Source organism: Mobula hypostoma, chromosome 20 (genome assembly GCF_963921235.1).
Source record: "Mobula hypostoma chromosome 20, sMobHyp1.1, whole genome shotgun sequence".
NCBI classification, from domain to species: Eukaryota; Metazoa; Chordata; class Chondrichthyes; order Myliobatiformes; family Myliobatidae; genus Mobula; species Mobula hypostoma.
This window is the reverse complement of record NC_086116.1, coordinates 36,631,649-36,655,117: the sequence shown is the minus strand read 5'-3', so window position 1 is coordinate 36,655,117 and position 23,469 is coordinate 36,631,649. Positions and strand designations below refer to the sequence as shown.

At 48.2% G+C, this 23,469-nt stretch overlaps 1 protein-coding gene across 4 annotated transcripts in view; it reads right to left on the bottom strand.

Annotated features, from left to right (window-relative positions):
• LOC134359438 (semaphorin-3A-like) overlaps positions 1–23,469 on the bottom strand; it is a 224,415-nt gene that overhangs the window by 11,964 nt on the left and 188,982 nt on the right. For all 4 annotated transcript variants that reach the window (XM_063072677.1, XM_063072678.1, XM_063072675.1 and 1 more), the window contains exons 13-15: positions 19,363–19,454; positions 15,711–15,752; positions 13,156–13,313 (exon numbers count right to left, since the gene is read on the bottom strand). In XM_063072677.1, the coding sequence (XP_062928747.1) occupies positions 13,156–13,313; positions 15,711–15,752; positions 19,363–19,454 (292 nt within the window). The remainder of the gene's footprint in view (positions 1–13,155; positions 13,314–15,710; positions 15,753–19,362; positions 19,455–23,469) is intronic.

The following is a 23,469-nucleotide window of genomic DNA, read 5'->3' as shown; positions in this document are numbered from 1 at the left end:
GAATGGCCAGGCAGGCAGCAGTAACTCAAATAATCCACGTAGTACGTAGAAGAGATCTGAAAGATGTGGAAAGGGTACAGAGGAGATTTACCAGGACGCTGCCTAGTTTAGAGAGTATGCATTATGATCAGAGATGAAGGGAGCTAGGGCTTTACTCTTCGGAGAGAAGGAGGATGAGAGGAGACATGACAGAGGTATACAAGATATTAAGAGGAATAGATAGAGTGGACAGCCAGCGCCTCTTCCCCAGGGCAACACTGCTCAGTACAAGAGGACATGGCTTTAAGGTAAGGGGTGGGAAGTTCAAGAGGGATATTAGAAGGATTTTTTTACTCAGAGAGTGGTTGGTGTGTGGAATGCACTGCCTGAGTCAGTGGTGGAGGCAAATACACCAGTGAAATTTAAGAGACTACTAGACAAGTATATGGAGGAATTTAAGGTGGGGGGTTATATGGGAGGCTGGGTTTAAGGGTCAGCACAACATTGTGGGCTGAAGGGCCTGTACTGTGCTGTACTATTCTATGTTCTATGTTCTACAACACATCGAAATTTGAAGTGGATGGGCTACAGCTACAGAAGACAATAAACGTACACTCAGTACCACTTTATTAGACAAAGGAGATACCTAATAGTGTGGGCACTGAGTGTGTATCATGGGGGGGGGGAGGGAGGGAGGAAAACAAGACTCACCCAAAGAACTCAGGGAAGTGTTGGCCTGATGTGGAGGAGCATTAAAAGAATGGGCTAGAATGAGTGCAGATCCCCTTACAGACAGAAGAAGGGAGAATTTATGAAAAAATGGTTAAGGAATTAAACAGTGAACTGAAAACCTGCCAAATATATTCCAAAAGCACTGGTCAAGTGAAAATGAAGAAGTGAAGCAACCAAGAATGAGTCAAGTCACCAGCGCAGTTGCTGACCTTAAAAGCTGATAAAGCCCATGGACCTGATTATCCTCGGCCCAGAGTTTTAAAAGAGATAGCGTTGGAGATAGTGGACAGACATCCTGGATAAAAGCTTCATGCATTCTAGAGATTCTGGAATTATTCATGTGGATTGTAGGGCATCAACTAAGGCCCACTACTCGCAGGATTGAGAAAGTAAAAGGGTGCTACCCCTTGACCAATGATGGTGGCAGGGAACTTGCCGGAACCTATAATGAAGGGTGTAAGGACACGGCATGTTGAAACGAGTAACGTAAGTGTGCAAATTGTGCATTAATGGAAGGCTAACAACACTGAGTATCCTGTCTGTGGAAGTGGATGAGAATGAACCAGAGGAGGTGGCATTCTTCATTCTTAGTTACGGTCTTCCTGCAGGGTTTTACAAGGTGCAGTCACAAAACACATCACCACCATCCAACGGCTTGTCGGAACTCCTGGAATCATGCACAGATCCAGTCTTGGGGATGTGTCAAAGTCAACGTCAAAGTAAATTTATTATCAAAGTACGTATATGTTAACATGTACCACCTTGAGATTCATTTACTTGTAGACAATCACATGAAAATAAAGAAATACAATAACATTTATAAAAACAACACATGACAAACAATCAATGTACAAAAGAAGACTAATTGTGCAAAATAAATAATACTGAGAGCATGAGTCCTTGAAAATGCGTCTGTAGGTTGTGGAATCAGTTCAGAGATGAGGAGATGAGGAGATGAGGAGAATGAAGTCATCCACACCAGTTCAGGAGCCTGATGATTGAGGGAGAATAACTGTTCCTGACCCTGGTGGTGTGGGATCTGTGGCTCCTGTACCTCCTGTCTGATGGCCTGGATAGTGGGAGGTCCTTGAAGATGGATGCTGTTTTCATATGGCAGCGCTCCTTGTAAATGTGTTCAGCAGTGGGGAGAGCTTTGCCTGTGATGGACTGAGTTGTATCCACCACTTTCTGTAGATTTTTCTGTTCCTGGGCATTGATGTTTCCATACCAGACCATGATGGATACAGGATACTATCCATGATGGATGAGAGTTAGGATACACTTCTCCGTGCATCTATAAAATTTTGTCAAAGTTTCTGGTGACATGCCAAATCTGTGCAATCTTTCAGGAAAGTAGAGGCACTGTTGTACCTTCTGTGTGATTCATTTATGTGTTGGTTCTGATAATGGTGACATCAAGGAAAACTGCTCATGTCCCACCCGGTTCTGGAACATCACTCCATGGGGGATGGTCTCACCATTCATAGCTCCGAGGTGCAGACATCCCATAAACAGTTCCATCCAGCTTGCTGCACGGATCATTGTAAACTTTCTACATCACATAGATTCCCCAAGGAACCACAATGGATATCAGTGTGCAGGCTGAAATGAAGGTGACGCTTTCCTGTAACAACTAGTTCAGATGTTGCCTGCCTCTGCAAGAGAACGATGTCCCTCAGGCCCTGGGCTCTCTGCTGAGGCAGGCTGCTCCAATTTAAGTCGTTGATGGCTGAATTGTTTTTAAGATGTGGTAAAGATCAAACAAACTTCGTCTGGGTGAATTATTCGGTGTGACACAGAGTTCAATCGGTGGGGCTATCAGTTACAAATCAGCAGAAAATGGAGATGGTGGGGAAAATGTCTTTTACACGTGAGTTACCAGATGGGACATTTCTCTGTGCGGAAGTCTATGGAGATGGCAGAAGTTGTGGGTTGATAAGATTGCCATCTCGTGCAGAGAAAATGAGGGGAGGGACCCACAAGTACAAAGTATTACCAGCAGGAAGGTAGCCGTTGTTCAGAGACGTGCAATGCAGCTCCACTTATTTAGCACCATGTAATCCCCTGCCAGATCCACACTGATTCAGCAATAAAGACTGCTTGGAAATTCTTCCCCAACCCCCTGGGAGCTCAGTGATTCTTGCAGAAACCTATGGGCCTGTCTGTCAACAGTGAGCAGATATAAGGCTGAAGAGGTACCAGAGGCAGCAGATGGTGGAATCTGGAGCAAGATACAACCTGCTGGAGGAACTCAGCAGGTCAAGCAGCATCTGTGGAGGGAAACGGACAGTTAAGTCTCAGGTTAAGATCCTTCTCCTGGACTGCTGATGTTTGTAGGGTTCTGGAACCATAACACATTATGGTTCAAGATCTGGTGTGATGTGGTCCTGTAGCATGGGTGAATTAACTCAAACCTGCTGAAAGGATTTTGGGTGCAGCTAAACCACATCCCAGCCATCCTCAAACAAGAGAAAATCTGCAGATGCTGGAAATCCAAGCAACACACACAAGATGCTGAAGGAACTCAGCAGGCCACGCAGCATCCATAGAAAATAGTACAGTTGACGTTTTGGGCTGAGACCCTTTGGAAGGACAGCCCACCCACCCTGCTAATATTCAGAGACAGCCTGAAGATAGTAAAGATTAAAGAAAGATCTGAGAGATGGGCTTTATATGTCACATAGACATTGAAACATATAGTGAAATGTGTCGTTTGTGCCAAGTCAAATCAGTGAGTATTGTGCGGGACAGCCTGTAAGTGTCAGCACACCATGATGCCAACATAGCACGGTCGCAACTCACTAACACTTGTATGTCTTTGGAATGTGGGAGGAAACCTGAGCACCAGGAAGAAACCCATGCGGTCACAGGGAGAATGTACAAACTCCTTACAGACAATGGTAGGAATAGAACCCTGATCTTACAGCTGGTGCTGCGACGCCCTCGCTATCCCATGGTCAATTTCACAATGCAAAAGTAAAATCAAATGAAACATTGCAAACCTAATTGAAGCGATGTTTAATTTGACCCGTAAAACATCAAATGTTCAGCGTAGCGTTAACACCAGCGACCACAGTTCAATTCTGGCTGTTTGTAAGGAGTCTGTGCGTTCTCCCTGTGACCACATGGGTTTCCTCAGGGTGCTCCGGTTTCCTCCAAAACACCCCAAAGATGTACGGGTTCGGATTAGTGAGCTGCGGGCATGCTGGGCTGGTGCAGGAAGCATGGAGACACTCGCCACATCAACACACAGTGCTGAGCGTTAATACCAACGACTCATTTCACTGTGCAATGTGACAAATAACGTTAATCTTTTAATCTTTAAAATTACTTTTAAACAATGATGACAGCTGGCTAGTATTAGTTTTGTAAATTTCTTTGTACCTTGCCCCTCCCTTACTATTTCAGATATCCCTGGCTTACTTATTCCAGGCTCAGTGTTGGTGGTGAGCCTACGAGGAACTGAGCAGGTCTTTGCTCAGCTGTGGGACGCCATTTAGAGACTAATATCAGAGTGTGGGACCCCAGTGGAGTGAACGTCAGAGTGTGGGACCCCGGTGGAGTCTACGTCAGGGTGTGGGACCTGGGTGGAGTGAACGTCAGGGTGTGGGACCCCGGTGGAGTGAACGTCAGGTGTGGCACCCCAGTGGAGTCTACGTCAGGGTGTGGGACCCGTGTGGAGTGAACGTCAGGTGTGGGAGCCCGGTGGAGTGAACGTCAGGTGTGGGACCCCGGTGGAGTGAACGTCAGGATGTGGGACCCGGGTGGAGTGAACGTCAGGGTGTGGGACCCCGGTGGAGTCTACGTCAGGGTGTGGGACCACGGTGGAGTGAACGTCAGGTGTGGGACCCCGGTGGAGTGAACGTCAGAGTGTGGGACCCGGGTGGAGTGAACGTCCGGGTGCGGGACCCCGGTGGAGTGAACGTCAGGGGTGTGGGACCCCGGTGGAGTGAACGTCAGGGTTGGGACCCCGGTGGAGTCTACGTCAGGGTTTGGACCCGGGTGGAGTGAACGTCAGGATGTTGGACCCGGGTGGAGTGAACGTCAGGGTATGGGACCCGGGTGGAGTGAATGTGAGGGTGTGGGACCCCAGTGGAGTCTACGTCAGGGTGTGGGACCTGGGTGGAGTGAACATCAGGTGTGGGACCCGGGTGGAGTGAACGTCAGGTGTGGGACCCGATGGAGTGAACGTCAGACTGTGGGACCCCGGTGGAGTGAACGTCAGGGGTGTGGGACCCCGGTGGAGTGAACGTCAGGGGTGTGGGACCCCGGTGGAGTAAACGTCAGAGTGTGGGACCCGGGTGGAGTGAACGTCAGAGTGTGGGAACCGGGTGGAGTGAAAGTCAGGGGTGTGGGACCCCGGTGGAGTGAACATCAGACTGTGAGACCCGGGTGGAGTGAACGTCCGGGTCTGGGACCCCGGTGGAGTGAATGTCAGGGGTGTGGGACCCCGGTGGAGTGAACGTCAGAGTGTGGGATCCCGGTGGAGTGAACGTCAGACTGTGGGACCCCGGTGGAGTGAACGTCAGTGTGTGGGACCCCGGTGGAGTCTACGTCAGGGTGTGGGACCCGGGTGGAGTGAACGTCAGGTGTGGGACCCCGGTGGAGTGAACGTCAGGTGTGGGACCCCGGTGGAGTCTACGTCAGGGTGTGGGACCCGGTTGGAGTGAACGTCAGGGTGTGGGACCCCGGTGGAGTGAATGTCAGGTGTGGGACCCCGGTGGAGTGAACGTCCGGATGTGGGACCCGGGTGGAGTGAACGTCAGGGTGTGGGACCCCGGTGGAGTGAACGTCAGGGTGTGAGACCCCGGTGGAGTCTACGTCAGGGTGTGAGACCCCGGTGGAGTCTACGTCAGGGTGTGGGACCTCGGTGGAGTGAACGTCAGGTGTGGGACCCCAGTGGAGTGAACGTCAGGTGTGGGACCCCGGTGGAGTGAACGCCAGGGTTGAGACACCGGTAGAGTCTACGTCAGGGTTTGGACCCGGGTGGAGTGAACGTCAGGGTGTGGGACCCGGGTGGAGTGAACATCAGGTGTGGGACCCGGGTGGAGTGAACGTTAGGTGTGGGACCCTGGTGGAGTGAACGTCAGGGTTGAGACCCCGGTGGAGTGAACGTTAGGTGTGGGACCCTGGTGGAGTGAACGTCAGGGTGTGGGACCCCGGTGGAGTGAACATCAGAGTGTGGGACCCGGGTGGCGTGAACTTCAGGTGTGGGATCCGGTTGGAGTGAACGTCAGGTGTGGGATCCCGTTGGAGTGAACGTCAGAGTGTGGGATCCCGTTGGAGTGAACGTCAGACTGTGGGACCCGGGTGGAGTGAACGTCAGGGTGTGGGACCCAGGTGGAGTGAATGTCAGGGGTGTGGGACCCCTGTGGAGTGAACGTCAGAGTGTGGGACCCGGGTGGAGTGAACGTCAGGTGTGGGACCCCGGTGGAGTGAACGTCAGGTGTGGGACCCCGGTGGAGTCTACATCATGGTGTGGGACCCGGTTGGAGTGAACGTCAGGGTGTGGGACCCCGGTGGAGTGAACGTCAGGTGTGGCACCCCGGTGGAGTCTACGTCAGGGTGTGGGACCCGTGTGGAGTGAACGTCAGGTGTGGGACCCCGGTGGAGTCTACGTCAGGGTGTGGGACCCCGGTGGAGTCTACGTCAGGATGTGGGACCCCGGTGGAGTGAACGTCAGGGTGTGGGACTCCAGTGGAGTCTACGTCAGGGTGTGGGACCCCGGTGGAGTGAACGTCAGGGTGTGGGACCCGTGTGGAGTGAACGTCAGGTGTGGGACCCCGGTGGAGTTAACGTCAGATGTGGGACCCCGGTGGAGTGAACGTCAGGGTTGAGACCCCGGTGGAGTGAACGTCAGAGTGTGGGACCCCGGGTGGAGTGAACGTTAGGGTGTGGGACCCCAGTGGAGTGAACATCGGGGTGTGGGACCGGGGTGGAGTGAACGTCAGGGTGTGGGACCCCAGTGGAGTGAACGTCAGGGTGTGGGACCCCGGTGGAGTCTACGTCAGGGTGTGGGACCCCGGTGGAGTGAACGTCAGGGTGTGGGACCCGGGTGGAGTTAACGTCAGGTGTGGGACCCTGGTGGAGTGAACGTCAGGGTTGAGACCCCGGTGGAGTGAACATCAGGATGTGGGACCCCAGTGGAGTGAGCGTCAGTGTGTGGGACCCCAGTGGAGTGAACATCAGGGTGTGGGACCGGGGTGGAGTGAACGTCAGGGTTGAGACCCCGGTGGAGTGAACATCAGGATGTGGGACCCCAGTGGAGTGAGCGTCAGTGTGTGGGACCCCGGTGGAGTGAACGTCAGGGTGTGGGACCCCAGTGGAGTGAACGTCAGAGTGTGGGACCTTGGTGGAGTGAGCGTCAGTGTGTGGGACCCCGGTGGAGTCTACATCAGGGTGTGGGACCCGGGTGGAGTGAACGTCAGGTGTGGGACCCCGGTGGAGTGACCGTCAGGTGTGGGACCCCGGTGGAGTCTACATCATGGTGTGGGACCCGGTTGGAGTGAACGTCAGGGTGTGGGACCCCGGTGGAGTGAACGTCATGGTGTGGGACCCCGGTGGAGTGAACGTCAGAGTGTGGGACCCGGGTGGAGTGAACGTCCGGATGTGGGACCCGGGTGGAGTGAACGTCAGGTGTGGCACCCCGGTGGAGTCTACGTCAGGGTGTGGGACCCGTGTGGAGTGAACGTCAGGTGTGGGACCCCGGTGGAGTCTACGTCAGGGTGTGGGACCCCGGTGGAGTCTACGTCAGGGTGTGGGACCCCGGTGGAGTGAACGTCAGGGTGTGGGACTCCAGTGGAGTCTACGTCAGGGTGTGGGACCCCGGTGGAGTGAACGTCAGGGTGTGGGACCCGTGTGGAGTGAACGTCAGGTGTGGGACCCCGGTGGAGTTAACGTCAGATGTGGGACCCCGGTGGAGTGAACGTCAGGGTTGAGACCCCGGTGGAGTGAACGTCAGAGTGTGGGACCCCGGGTGGAGTGAACGTTAGGGTGTGGGACCCCAGTGGAGTGAACATCGGGGTGTGGGACCGGGGTGGAGTGAACGTCAGGGTGTGGGACCCCAGTGGAGTGAACGTCAGGGTGTGGGACCCCGGTGGAGTCTACGTCAGGGTGTGGGACCCCGGTGGAGTGAACGTCAGGGTGTGGGACCCGGGTGGAGTTAACGTCAGGTGTGGGACCCTGGTGGAGTGAACGTCAGGGTTGAGATCCCGGTGGAGTGAACATCAGGATGTGGGACCCCGGTGGAGTGAGCGTCAGTGTGTGGGACCCCAGTGGAGTGAACATCAGGGTGTGGGACCGGGGTGGAGTGAACGTCAGGGTGTGGGACCCCGGTGGAGTGAACGTCAGGGTGTGGGACCCCAGTGGAGTGAACGTCAGAGTGTGGGATCCCGGTGGAGTGAACGTCAGGTGTGGGACCCCGGTGGAGTCTACGTCAGGGTGTGGGACCCGGGTGGAGTGAACGTCAGGGTGTGGGACCCAGGTGGAGTGAACGTCAGGGTGTGGGACCCGGGTGGAGTCTACGTCAGGGTGTGCGACCCGGGTGGAGTGAACGTCAGGTGTGAGACCCGGGTGGAGTCTACGTCAGGGTGTGGGACCCGGGTGGAGTGAACGTCAGGGTGTGGGACCCGGGTGGAGTGAACATCAGGGTGTGGGACCCAGGTGGAGTGAACGTCAGGGTGTGGGACCCGGGTGGAGTCTACGTCAGGGTGTGCGACCCGGGTGGAGTGAACGTCAGGTGTGAGACCAGGGTGGAGTCTACGTCAGGGTGTGGGACCCAGGTGGAGTGAACGTCAGGGTGTGGGACCCAGGTGGAGTGAACGTCAGGGTGTGGGACCCGGGTGGAGTCTACGTCAGGGTGTGCGACCCGGGTGGAGTGAACGTCAGGTGTGAGATCCGGGTGGAGTCTACGTCAGGGTGTGGGACCCAGGTGGAGTGAACGTCAGGGTGTGGGACCCAGGTGGAGTGAACGTCAGGGTGTGGGACCCGGGTGGAGTCTACGTCAGGGTGTGGGACCCGGGTGGAGTGAACGTCAGGTGTGAGACCCGGGTGGAGTCTACGTCAGGGTGTGGGACCCAGGTGGAGTGAACGTCAGGTTGTGGGACCCGGGTGGAGTGAACGTCAGGGTGTGGGACCCCGGTGGAGTGTTCCTCAGTGTTGGGACCCCGGTGGAGTGTTCCACAGGGTTGGGACCCCAGGTGGAGTGTACAGCAGGGTGTGGGGCATAACAATTAACAGTACAGTGTATGTAGGAACTGACTGCCGTAACACCACCAGGTTAACTCAGCAATTCCACTCTCAAACAGAACTCCTGAACCTCCAGGTGCTTGCCAGGGGTAAATATTATTAATTCAGCGTAGATCTGGAAAATAGAACATTACAGCACAGTACAGGCCCTTCAGCCCACAATCTGGTGCTGACCTCTTAACCTACTCTAAGATTGCTCTAGCCCTTCCCACTTGCATAATCCTCCATTTTCTATTACCCATGTGCCTTTTGAAGAGTCTCTTAAATGTCCCTAATATATCTGCCTCTACCACCAGCCCAGCAGGTGCTTCATGCACCCACCACTCTCTAAATGAAATACTTACCCCTGACATCCCCTCTATACTTTCCTCCACTCACCTTAAAATTATGCCATTTCCACTTTGGGAATAGACTCTGGCTATCCACTCAACTTCTATCCTCCCTCTCTCCTAAGAGAAAAGCCCAATTGCTCAATAGCTTTCAAAGCACAACTACAGAGTGCCTCAGACAATCTTCTGGAAGTCTGAGCAGCATCTGTGGGTGGAATGGAATTGTCAGCATTGATACTGTAGTCTGCAAGTGTTGCTCGACCTGCTGAGTTCCTCCAGCAGATTGTTCCCTGTTCCAGCTTCCAGCATCTGCAGGCTCTGATGTCTCCAAACACAGATAGTCGTGTTCATTATTTCTTGTTTTGGCAAGGGTTTGTCTGGGCTCTGGTGCAACAGCAGAACGGGGAGATGAAACAGGAAAACTCAACGATGAGTCAGTTCCAGCGAAAGGGCTGAAGAGTGACTCCTCACTCAACAGAGCACTGCTAGAGGGCATCAGGTTGTGCTGGCTGGTGATGCCACGTCCACAGTGAACAGAAAAAAACATGATGAAAGATTAGCTTCATTTGTCACGTGTACATTGAAACATGCAGCGAAACGCATCATTAGTGCCAACAACCAACACGATCTGAGTATGTGCTGGGTGCAGCCTGCAAATGTCGTCGAGCTTCTGGTACCAACATAGCATCACAACAACTTACTAACCCTTCATAAGTCTTACTAATGCGTATATCTTTGAAATCTGGGAGGAAACCCACATGAACAATAGGAGAACGTACAAGCTAATTACAGGTGGTGACAGGAATTGAACCCGGGTTGCTAATATTACAAAGGTGGGTACAGTTTTATCAGTCTGAAGATGATCTGGACTGCAAGTGGTTATGAGACCATAAGATATTGGAATAGAATTAGGCCATTTGGCCCTTTAAGTCTGCTCTGCCATTTCAACATGGCTGATCCATTTTCCCTCTCAGCCCTAATCTCCTGTCTTCTCCTTGCATCCCTTCATGCCCTGATTAATCAAGAATCTATTAACCTATGCTTTAAATATAACCGATGATTTGGCCTCCACAACCACCTGTGGCAATGAATTCCACAGATTCACCACACTCTAGCTGAAGAAATTTTTCTTCATCTCAGTTCTAAAAGGATGCCCCTCTATTCTGAGGCTACGTCCTCTGGTCTTAGACTCCCCACCATAGGAACTATCCTCTCCACAGCCACTCTATAAGGCATTTCAACGTTTGATAGGTTTCAATGAAATCCTCCTCATTCTTCTGAATTCCACTGAGCACATGCCCAGAGCCATCAAACGCTCTTCATATGACAAGCCTTTCATATGAATGATTTTTGTGAACCTCCTTTGAACCCACTCCAGTTTCTGTACATCTTTTCTGAGGGGCCCAAAACTGATCACAAAACTCCGCAAGGCTTCATTAGTGCTTCATAAAGCCTCAACATTAGATTCTTGCTTTTATATTCTAGTCCTCTTGAAATGAGTGCTAACATTGCATTTGCCTTCCCTACCACCAACTCAACCTGCAAATTATCCTTTAGGGAATTCTGCATAAGCACTCCCAAGTCCCTTTGCACCTCAGATCTTTGAATTTTCTCTCTATTGAGAAAATTGTCTACCCTTTAATTTCTTCTACCAAAGTGCATGACCATATACTTCCCAACATTGTACTCCATCTGCCACTTCTTTGCACATTCTCTTAATCTGTCAAATTCCATCTGTAGCCTGTCAACTTCCTCAAAACTACCTGCCCATCCATCTATCTTTGTATCATCTGCAAACTTTGCAGCAAAGCCATCAATGCCATCATCCAGGCCATTGACATATAATGTAAAAAGAAACAGTCTCAACATAGACCCCTGTGGAATACCACTAGTCACTGGCAGCAACCAGAAAAGGCTCCCTTTATTCCCACTCTTTGCTTCCTGCCAATCAGCCACTGCTTTATCCATGCTAGTATCTTTCCTTTCATTCTTTATTAATCTCTTTATTGATTTAAAAGGAGCATAAATACAATCAAGAGGAGAATTATCTCAAATATATATATCAGTAACAATACAAACTGAGATTAAGATAGACATTGTCAAAATCATATTGTTAAACTAGTATAAAATATATAATTAAAAAATGAAAACAGCAATTCTCCTCTTATCAGTTTATGAGGAGAAAAGAAGTTTTAAATGGAGAGAAAAAAACCACTACACTATATAGAAAAAAAACAAAAAAAAGACTGGGCAGTCCATTTTGAGGATACGACCAAAAAAAAAAGAAAGGAAGACTTTCTGATCAAATCTAAAACTTCAAAAAAAAGATTGAAAGAATAATAAATCAATTAAATGAAAATATTGGATAAAAGGTCGCCAGATTTGCTCAAATGTAAAGAATGTATCAAATGTCCGACTTTTATTTTCTCTAAGCTTAAAAAGGACATAATGGAGGACAGCCGTATCTTTCCTGTAATACCGTGGGCTCTTAGCTTGTTAAGCAGCCTCATGTGTGGCATCTTGTCAAAGGTCTTCTCAAAATCCAAGTACACAACATCAACCAATTCTGCTTTATCTATCCTGCTTGTTATTTCTTCAAAGAATTCCAACAGAGCTGTCAGGCAAGATTTTCCTTTCAGGAAACCATGCTGACTATGGCCTATTTTGTCATGTGCCTCCAAGTATCCTGAAACCTCATCCTTAACAATCAACTCCAACATCTTCTCAACCACTGAGGTCATACTAACAGGCCTATAATTTCCTTTCATCTGTCTCTTTCCCTTCTTGAAGAGTGGAGTGACACTTGCAATTTTCCAGTCTTCTGGAACCATGCCAGAATCTAGTGATTCTTGAAAAAATCATTACTAATGCCTCCACAATTGCCTTAGCCACCACTTTCAAAACCCCGGGGTGTAAACCATCAGGTCCAAGTGACATATCTAACTTCAGACCTTTCAGTTTCCCAAGAACCTTCTCCCTAGTAATGGCAACTTCACTCACTTCTACCCCCTAACACTCTTGAACATCCGGTATAGTGCTAGCACCTTCCACTGTGACGACTGAAGCAAAATACTTATTCAATTTGTCCGTTATTTTCTTGTCCTCCATTACTACATCTTCAGCATCATTTTCCAGTGGTCTGATATCCACTTTTGCCTCTCTATTACACTGTATGTATCTGAAGAAACTTTTGGTATCCTCTTTAATATTATTGGCCAGCTTACTTACATATTCCATCTTTTCCTTCTTTATGACTTTTTTAGTTGCTTTCTGCTGGTTTTTAAAAACTTCCCAATTCTCTAACTTCCCACTCTATTATTTGTCTTTTCTTTAGCTTTTATGCTGGCCTTGACTTCTCTTGTTAGCTACAGTTGTGTCATCTTGCCTTTGGAATACTTCTTCCTATTTGGGATATATATCTCTTGCGCCTTCTGAATTGCTTCCAGAAATCCCAACCATTGCTGCTCTGCCATCATCCCTGCCAGTGTTCTTTTCCAATCAATTTAGGCCAACTCCTCTCTCATGCCTCTGTAATTCACTTTAATCCACTGCAATACTGATACATCTGACTTTAGCTTCTCCTGATCAAATTGCAGGGTAAATTCTATCATATTATGATCACTTGTCCCTAAGGGTTTCTTTAGCTTAAACTCTCTAATCAATTCCAGTTCAGAATAGTTGATCCCCTCATGGGCTCAACCACAAGCTGTTCTAAAAAGCATCGTGAAAGAAGTGGTTGAATGAACAGATGTTGTTCCACAAGCCTCAGAAACATTGACCCCAGTTAATGAGAGATTCACATCCCACTGCAGGAATGGAACATCTGAACACCAGAGGCAGAAATCTATAGACCATCAAACCATCTTACCTCTTGGCTGCAGGAAAATACCGGGAGCAGGAGAAACCATCCCAGGCACAGTAGGGGTCTCTGGCGAGGCAGCAGTCTGCACAAGCCTTCCCATAGACATCACAACGGTGTAGGGGCAGCTGGGACACACCGATGGCAGAGCCAATATATAGTTGTTGCTGTCAAGAGAAGAGGAAACATTTACAGGAGCTGATCACAGGAGGAGAGGGACAGGTTGTCCATGTTTTGTCTCAGTTCATGGCTATTAGCACGGTGTATCGTTTTAAAGTGATTGGAGAAAAATATAGGGGGGATGTCAGAGGCAGTTTCTTTTACACAGAGAGTGGTAGATGTGCGGAACGCATTGCCAGGGGTGGTGGTAGAGGCAGATACATTAGGTCGGGGGTTCCCAAGCTGGGGTCCACGGACCCTTCAGTTAATGGTAGGGGTCCATTCTACAAAAAAGCTTGGGAGCCCCCTGCATTAGGGACATTTGAAAAACTCTTAGGGACACACATAGATGATAGAAAAATGGAGGGCTATGTAGGGGAGAAGGGTTAGATTGATCTTCAAGTAAGTTAAAAGGTGGGCACAACATTTTGGGCTGAAAGGCCTGTACATTAAGGATTTTAAGAGTCATTTAGATAGGCACATGGATATGAGGGAAATGAAAGGATATGGATATTGTGCCGGCTGAAGAGATTAGTTTGGTGATTTGATTCTTAAGTTAATTGGTTCAGCACAACCTTGTGGGCCAGAGGGCCTGTTCTTGTGCTGTACTGTTACATGTTCATTTCTGGCTTAGTGGCAAGAGGACCAAAACCAACGAGGTAAATCTGGTTTTACGGGGACTCTCTGCCATAGTTTTCCATGCTGTGCCAGTTTAAGGAAGTCACCCAGTTCCAGTTCACCGTGTGGAACTAACCAAACATTTTCGTTCACCCCTTCATTCTGTGCTCCTGTTCACAGAGAGTGTTGATCAGAGTGCACAGGGGATGGAGTAATACTCAGCGATGATTCCAGCTCATAACAGAGCTCAGCAGCTCAGTCAAACCTCTCACTTCCACAGCTGAGGTTTCACTGGCGAAACTTTGGAGTAGGAGCAGCATTTTCCCCTCTCAGGGAGGGGTGAACCCTGCAGGATTCTCTACTCCCCAGGGGGTGCAGGCTGGTTCATTAGACATTTATACTAGATATAGTTATGGGGAAGGCGGGTATATGGTTGATAGATGGAGGGATTGAGGGTTCTAGGGAACAGGCGGAAGAGAGGAGTCAGGGCCACTGTAGAATGGTGGGGCTGTTAATGCGTAGAACGGTGGGGATGATGGGCCTCTGTCTTGTGCTCTAAAGCACTGTCCTTCCCTTATTTTCCTCTGACCAAACAACTAGACCACCATGAAAACTGTGAATGCTGAAAACTGGACAGTAACTCAGCACTTGACACAACATCTGTAGAAGATGAGACAGTACTACAGACTCAAACCAAGCAGTGTTCTTCTCTCCCCACTGAGTGTTTTCACACTCTTCAGTTTATTCTTCAGATTTTAGCATCTGCAGGATTTTGACATCTGCTTGTAGTAAGGAAAACCCATTTTGTTTTACAAACATTGTTTGGCGAAGGAAAGCCACCCCTCCACAACTTACATGACCTTTTAGGAAAAGCACACCAACACAACCTACATGGTCCTTCAGGAAATCCAACCTGTACCAACCTATGTGGTCCTCAGGAAATCCAATCCCTTACTCAACTTACGTGGTCCTTTAGGACCCCCCCATAACTGTGTCTTCACTGGTGGTCAATAACATTGGCAGTTCCATGAACAGCCACAGTAATGAGTAGGTTACATGGTCAGGACAACATTGTGGGCCGAAGGGCCTGTAATGTGCTATAGATTTCTATGTTCTATGTTCTATATGTAGTGAGCTGAAGGCGCACCACTGGTAATAGCTGCCCAGTCACAGTGTGATTACCTCACATGGCAATGCTTTAGAGTATGGTTATACCCATCACATCAGCGACAGATCTCCACTGTAACTCTGCTTTACACTCCTCTCTCCAGTATCAACTGCAACATCTACACTTTCCTTCAGGCAAATCCCAATTTCCAACAAAGTCCTAAATCCAGCAACTCATTCTCTGCTACCTTTGGTACTCGGAACTTTGTATCTGAGTACCTAAATCTTGGGTGGTGGGGTGGAGCTACCTCTCTAGATGCTCCCTCCCTCCGCTAGACTGCGGGTCTTCCTTGAGCAAGGTGTAGAACCTGCTGAGACCCCACCCACCCGTCAGGGACATGTGAAACCATGGGAGCAGGTGGTGGATGGTCGTATGAGCAGCTGGTGCATATCACAAGACCTGGCTATGCGACCACTGATGCCAGACAGTCTCTAAAGAGTATTGAGAATGGCTGTGGTCACCCATCTTGTAAAGACACTGCCCAGAAGATAGCAATGGCAAGCCACTTCTCTAGAAAATCTTGCCAAGAGCAATCTTGGCCAATAGATCATGATCACCTACGTCATACAACACAGCACATAATGATTATGATGATGATCTAAATCTAATTATGTCTCACCTGCTTAGTTGAAATTTGCAGTGTTGTAATGGGCGTTGGCTCCTGTAAAATAAAGGTGAATAAGTTTAAACATAATTGAGTAGGGAAACATTGTACCGCACCAGTGACCGGGGTTGAATTCCAGCTGCTGTCTGTAAGGAGTTTGTATGTTCGTCCTGGGGTTTCCTCCTGGTGCTCTGGTTTCCTCCCACATTCCAAAGACATATGGGTTAGGGTTAATAAGTTGTGGACATGCTATTTTGGTGCCAGAAGCATGGGGAAACTTGCAGGCTGCCCCTAGCACATCCTCGGACTGTGTTGGTCATGGATCCAGAATGATGCAATTCGATATATGTTTCAATGTTTCGATGTACATGTTGCAAATGAAACTAATCGTTAATGTTTAATGAATGGACTTCTATAAATTCCAGATGAGGGTGGGGCTCAGAACAGGAGCTGGGATCTGACCCAAGTGAAAGGGAAACTAAGGGAGTAAAAGATCACAGAAGATGGCGGCGTAAGCAGTTGATGGCCATTTACGTGCTTGTTAAATTCCAACATATTTACATTGATTGTCTGATTGCACATGATTACAGTGAAGGCTAATTGTGTAGCTAGTGGAAATGACCAGAAACTCTCCCTCTGCAGTGGAGTCTTTGAAACAATTTATGTTTCCATGCTGGTCTGTATCCAGGGAGGAACAGGAGCATTTAATCCAGTAACAAGTTTGTTTCTGATTATCGAAAAGCCAAATGCCGAGGGCTTCTGTCTGCTCATGGAACATGATCCTTGTCTCCATGTGAGGGTTTAGTTACTTGCATCTGAACCAAGCTTCAGATAAAGAACATACACAAAATGCCAAAATGAAGAACGCAAAGCTACGGCTTTTCTCTGGCTGTTACTGAATCGGAAACAGACAACGCTGGAGATGATCAGCAGGTCAGGCGGAACCTGTAGACAGCGGATCCTGGGAATGAAAAGGTTAAAGTGTGAGGGGTGGTTGACTCACTGGAGTTCAGAAGGATGACAGAAGATCTCACTGAAACATAATGAACATTAAAAGGCCTCAACAGAGTGGATGTAGAAAGGAGGTTTCCTATAGTGGGGGAGTCTAAGACCAGAGGGCACAGCCTCAGAATAGAGGGGCGTCCATTTAGAACAGAGATGAGGAGGAATTTCTTTAGCCATTGGGTGGTGAATCTGTGAAATCATTTGCCACAGACGGCTGTGGAGAGCAGGTCATTGGGTATATTTAAAGAGAAGGTTGATAGGTTCTTGGTTAGTTAGGATGTCAAAAGTTACGGGAAGAAGGCGGGAGAATGGGGTGAAAAGGGATAATAAGGAATGATGGAATGGTGAAGCAGAATTGATGGGCTGAATGGCTTAATTCTGTTCTCATGTCTTATAGAAAGAGAGACAAAGTTAACTTCCAGTTTGAAATGTGGATTCTGTTTCTCACTCCACAGGTGCCGCCTGACTTGTTGGGTACTGCAAACAGTCTCTATTTTAACTTCAAAACTTCTGCATTTTCAGATTTTCTGGCTGTCAATTCTGTTACTGTTTTACGATACAGGAACATTGCTCAGGGCGTCAGACGTTCACCAGCGCCTCTAATCAGCCACGACAGGTCATTTAAGGGTCTTTCACTGGCTGCTTTGGTTAATATTATATTTAGTTGGTGATACAGTGCAGAATAGGCCTCCCCAGCCCTTCGAGCTATGCTGCCCCAGCAACCCCACAACCCCAGTTAATCCTAACCAAATCATGGGAGAATTTACCATGACAGATTAACCTACCTGGTACATCTTTGGACTGTGGGAGGAAACCAGAGCACCCGGGGAAAACCCACCATATTCCATCAGGAGGATGTCCAGCAACTCCTTCCAGAATGGCGTTGGAATTGAACTCTGAACTCTGGAACGCCCCAAGCTGTCAGAGTGTCTCGCCAACTGCAGCGCGACCGTGGCCCACTATAACGAGCTGTTGTCAGGTCTGGGGTTCGATCGCAGACCACTGTCAGAGAGATAACGGCGTTCTCTGTAGGGGTGCTGACAAGAAGGCCACTGCAGGAAATGCAGAGCCACTTCAGGACTGCATGTATCCAGAACAAAAGTGGTTGCAGTCACAGCTTGTTTTGGAAATAAGTGATTTCCAGGTGTATATCAGCATGCTGTTTGGAAGCTGCAAAGCGTTGGATTGTGAGACTCTAAACAGGATAGCAAAAACCACCAAGAGGATCACTGGGGTCTCCCTCCCCCTATTTGTAACATTTACCAGGAGTGTTGTAGACAAAGGGCCCGAAGTATTGTTGAGGATTCTTACCACCCATCCCACAATCACTTAGACCCACTATCATCAGGAAGGAGGTACAGGAGCATCAGGACTAGGACTGCCAGACTGGGTAACAGTTTCTTCCCTCTGGCTGTGAGACTACTGAATACCCTGCCATCACCGAGGTTTGCCTGTTTGCAGCACAGGTAAACAAGCTGTTTACTGTTTACCTGTGCTTCATACATATATATTTTGATTTATATTTTATTAACTTATTTGCAGTAATATTTTGTTTTATGTGCTGTGTGTGATATGTGTTTTGTGGGTGCAACATGGTCTGGAGGAACATTGTTTCATTTGGTTGTATATATATATGGTTAGATGACAATAAACTGGAAATTTTGTGCAATGTATTGATATGCATGGCCAGTATACAGGACCAATTTTCATTTTATTTAGATGCACAGGACAATAATTTATCAACTACTAGAGCACAGTCAGAAACGGTGCAATGAGACTGTTTTTTCAGAACTAAGTAATCACAGGGATGGGCTCTTAAGATTAAAAATATGGCCTGTAATTTTCCACTTACTTCACTAAAAATTTACCGCGGGGCAGCAAGGTCGTCTAATGGAAGGTTAGTGCAAAGCTTTGCTATGCCAGTCATCACCGATCGGGGTTCAATTCCTGCCGCATTCTGTGAGGCATTTGTACATTCTCCCCACGGCTGCAAAGGTTTGCTCCCACGCTGCAAGATGCATGTGTGGTATGGACTAGTAAGTTTGTGGGGATGTTATGTTGGCGACACTTGCGGGCTGTTCCCAGCATATCCTCAGACTTTGTTGGTTGTTGATGCAAACAACATATTTTACTGTAGGTTTCAACGTAGTGTGACAAATAAAGACTCTTATTTCATCTCTATATCTAAATAGCCACATGTGCTGTTAGGTTTAAAGATAAAGACTGTAATTTCCCAGTTACTTTACTGAGAAGGTGATTCGCTTCTCCTGTGTAAAGGTGCCTTGTTTATACAAATGTAGAATCTATGCCGATTTGAGTGATTTTGCTCTGGATTCTGCAAACATTTTCTACCTCTAAGATAGGCATACGTTCTTATTATGATGCCTACATGTGTTCTAACGGTAGTGGGATTATATTTGATAAGCACAATAGGATCTTAAGCTGGCATTAAATCTTCTGACAACATAAAGAGATCAGATGGTTCACACCTTGAATGAAAACCAGGGATTAGCAAATGGTGTGTTTATAAAAATGACGATCAATCTGCCACGGTTGGAGCATCCTCTTTGGGGAAGACATGGCTGGACAGGAATTTGACAGATAGACTGCGGTGTCTTTAGCCAGGGAAAGGTTTAGGTTAGTGAAGGAGGAGAACTCTCACCCTCAGTACTGTCATTTCTTCCAGTAACACCTCTTCCAGATCATGCCAGGTCTTCTGAGGAATAGACACGACCTTTAGAACTGTCCCCACATCTGAAATGACAACAAGAAATCGCAGGCTTGGTAACATTACTGTGGCGTTAAACTCTGTGTGACAAGTCGGTGCCTGGAGACAATTTACAATGGTCCATTATAATGTCAGATTGTTTCACCAGAAAATATTATTTAAGATATATAGAAGTTTACTGCATTCGGAGAAGCCGTTCTACGTTGCTCTACCCCGCTGTGCAGAGTGACCCAGACCCAGACCACAGCACTTTCTGTTCTTCCAGTGATCTTTTATTTTGAGAGGACTAGAATACAAAAGCAAAGCTGTGATGCTGAGGTTCTGTAAGGTATTGGTTAGACTGCACTTGGAGTACTGTCAGCAGTTTTAGGCCTATTTCTAAGAAAGGATGTGCTGGCATTGGAGAGTGTGCGGGGGTTGGGGGGGGGGTCATGAGAATTATCCCAGGAATGAAAGGGTTAACAGATGAGGAACGTTTGATGGCTCTGGGCTGTACATGCTGGAGTTTAGAAGAATGAAACCTTTCGAATATTGAAGGCCGAGATAGAGTGGATGTGGAGAGGATGTTTCCAATAGTCATAGTCATAGTCATACTTTATTGATCCCAGGGGGAAATTGGTTTTCATTACAGTTGCACCATAAATAATAAATAGTAATAGAACCATAAATAGTTAAATAGTAATATGTAAATTATGCCAGTAAATTATGAAATAAGTCCAGGACCAGCCTATCGGCACAGGGTGTCTGACCCTCCAAGGGAGGAGTTGTAAAGTTTGATGGCCACAGGCAGGAATGACTTCCTATGACGCTCAGTGCTGCATCTCGGTGGAATGAGTCTCTGGCTGAATGTACTCCTGTGCCCAACCAGTACATTATGTAGTGGATGGGAGACATTGACCAAGATGGCATGCAACTAAGACAGCATCCTCTTTTTAGACACCACCGTGAGAGCGTCCAGTTCCATCCCCACAACATCACTGGCCTTACGAATGAGTTTGTTGATTCTGTTGGTATCTGCCACCCTCAGCCTGCTGCCTCAGCACACAACAGCAAACATGATAGCACTGGCCACCACAGACTCGTAGAACATCTTCAGCATCGTCCGGCAGATGTTAAAGGACCTCAGTCTCCTCAGGAAATAGAGACGGCTCTGACCCTTCTTGTAGACAGCCTCAGTGTTCTTTGACCAGTCCAGTTTATTGTCAATACGTATCCCCAGGTATTTGTAATCCTCCACCATGTCCACACTGCCCCCCTGGATGAAAACAGGGGTCACCGGTACCTTAGCTCTCCTCAGGTCTACCACCAGCTCCTTAGTCATTTTCACATTAAGCTGCAGATAATTCTGCTCACACCATGTGACAAAGTTTCCTACAGTAGCCCTGTACTCGACCTCATCTCCCTTGCTGATACATCCAACTATGGCAGAGTCATCCGAAAACTTCTGAAGATGACAAGACTCTGTCCAGTAGTTGAAGTCCGAGGTGTAAATGGTGAAGAGAAAGGGAGACAATAGTGGGGGAGTCCAGGACCAGAGGGCACAGCCTCCGAATAGGCCATCCCCTTAGAACAGAGAAGAGTAGGGATTTCTTTAGACAGAGGTTAGAGAATCTGTGGAATTCATTGCCATAGACGGTTGTGGTGGCCAAGTCATTGAGTATATTTAAAGTGAAGGTTGCTAGGTTCTTGATTAGTCAGAGCGGGGAGAAGGCAGGAGAGTGGGGTTGAGGGGAATATTAAATCAGCAGTGATGGACTGACAGAGCAGAGCTGATGGGCTGAGTAGCGTAATTCTGCTCTAAGTCTTATGGTCTTATGATCTGAATAGGACATAGTATAACAGCATAAGTATAAATCTTCATTGCTTAGGATGTACTCTCCCCACTCAAGGCTGTGGTTAGACAACAGATACAACAGTCACAGTGATTCTGGCTTGGTTTCACTGTGAACCGATCCTGATCCCACATTGCTGAGGAAAAGGTAGGGAGATCATCAGTCAGGACTGACTTTTACTGTAACAGCTGAATAGTTTGTCATTGTCCATGTGTGGGCATGCCCTCCCCTCCTGATCCCACTTTATAACCTGCTCCCACTCCAGAGCTGTGAGCCAACACCATTAAACACGGTGCTGAGGGAGGGGCGGTGACGTCCTCGTTCTTCTGAGATGAGCATTCCCACAAGCAGGGATCAGATCACAAAGATCTGCACTTCTGCTGCACCTTGGCCAGGAACGATCGGCCAGCGGGAGGTCCGGGGGCCTCCCACCCTCCACACCGGCTGACAGCCATCCAGAGCGTTGCACCTGCAGTCACGCTGATGCCAGTCAGGGAACCAACGACAGGTATGCCGTGGGGAGCATTCTAACCGGTTGCATCACTGCTAGTACGGAGGGTCGGATAAAGCTGCACAGGGCTGTAAACGCAGCCAGTTCCAGCATGGGCACAACCCTCCCAAACATCAAGAAATTCAAGAGGCGATGCATCAAAAAGGCAGGATTCATCATTAAGGACCATCACCAACTAGGACATGCCCTTTTCTCATTGCTACCATCAGGGAGGAGGTACCGGACCTTGAAGACAGACACACACACACACACACACACACACACACACACACACACACACACACAGAGTGTTTCAGGAACAGCATCTTCCCTTCCGCCATCAGATTTTTGAATGGACAACGAACCAATGAACATTACCTCGTTAATTTTTGATCTCTATTTAAACAACGTATCTGATTTAATTTTTTAAATGTATTTCTTTCTATAATTTATGGTTTTTTTTAAATGCACTGCACTGTACTGCTGCTTCAAGACAAAAACAATTTACAACTTGTGTCTGTGCTAATATGCCTGGTTCTGGTAAGAATGAGTAAGACGGCAGATTTCTGTCTCTGAAAGGCACTGGTAAATTAGACAGGTTTTACATGATGCTCCAGTCACCCTGTGGTCAATATTGTCGATGAGGAGCTTGATTTAAATATTCTAGATTTTAACAGAATTTAATTTTGATAATTGCCAAGATACTATAATTTTACTCGTTTTTGATGCAGGAAATACCAAACACTCTAACAGCCTGCCAGTATCATGAGAATTTAGTTAGAGATGTACTGCATCATCCCTTTGTTACTTCTACAAAAGTGATGGCACTTGCTTTAATCTCCGAGAAAGGTTGCAGAATTAGAATTGCACACAGGAGCTTTTGACGCTGTGCAATGGAGGAAGTGGTGTGGGAACTAATCATACAGTTGGCACTGGGCCATTTCCTGACATAATGCTGAATACATTTAAAGATTTTACGTTGCCGAGTTCTGCTCAGCACTGCACACAGCCCTCACAGAATGCCTAAGGTGACCTTGTGCAAAGCTTCCCACTTTGGGCTGCCTGTTAGGCTGCATGAATCCACCGGATTTATCTGATGCAGAATCCTCACCCCACTTCCTTTCAAGAACTTTGAAGATTGTTCGATGTCATTAACTTTTGAATGACTCTCCGCACAGAAACGGGGCATGGATTATGTTGAAGCTTTGCCTGAATATCATCTGAAGAATAATAAATTATTAATAGGTAATATATCCTAGCCAAGTGCTCACAGGTACATCATAATGGGAGCTGAGGTCCCTGCTTCTGGTGAGTTGTTTTGGGTCCCCCCGCTGCGGCCTTGGATCTTTAGGCTGTGCAGATTTTGGCACCACGTAAAATTGTATGCTTTCATGCACAGGGCAGAGTGTAGCTGTCCCTCCCAAGGCAGACAGTAGCCGTCTCTCCCAAGGCGGACAGTAGCCGTCTCTCCCAAGGCGGACAGTAGCCGTCTTTTCCAAGGTGGATAGTAGCCGTCCCTCCCAAGGCGGAGAGTAGCCATCCCTCCCAAGGCGGATAGTAGCCGTCCCTCCCAAGGTGGAGAGTAGCCGTCTCTCCCAAGGCGGACAGTAGCCGTCTCTCCCAAGGCGGACAGTAGCCGTCTCTTCCAAGGTGGATAGTAGCCGTCCCTCCCAAGGCGGAGAGTAGCCATCCCTCCCAAGGCGGATAGTAGCCGTCCCT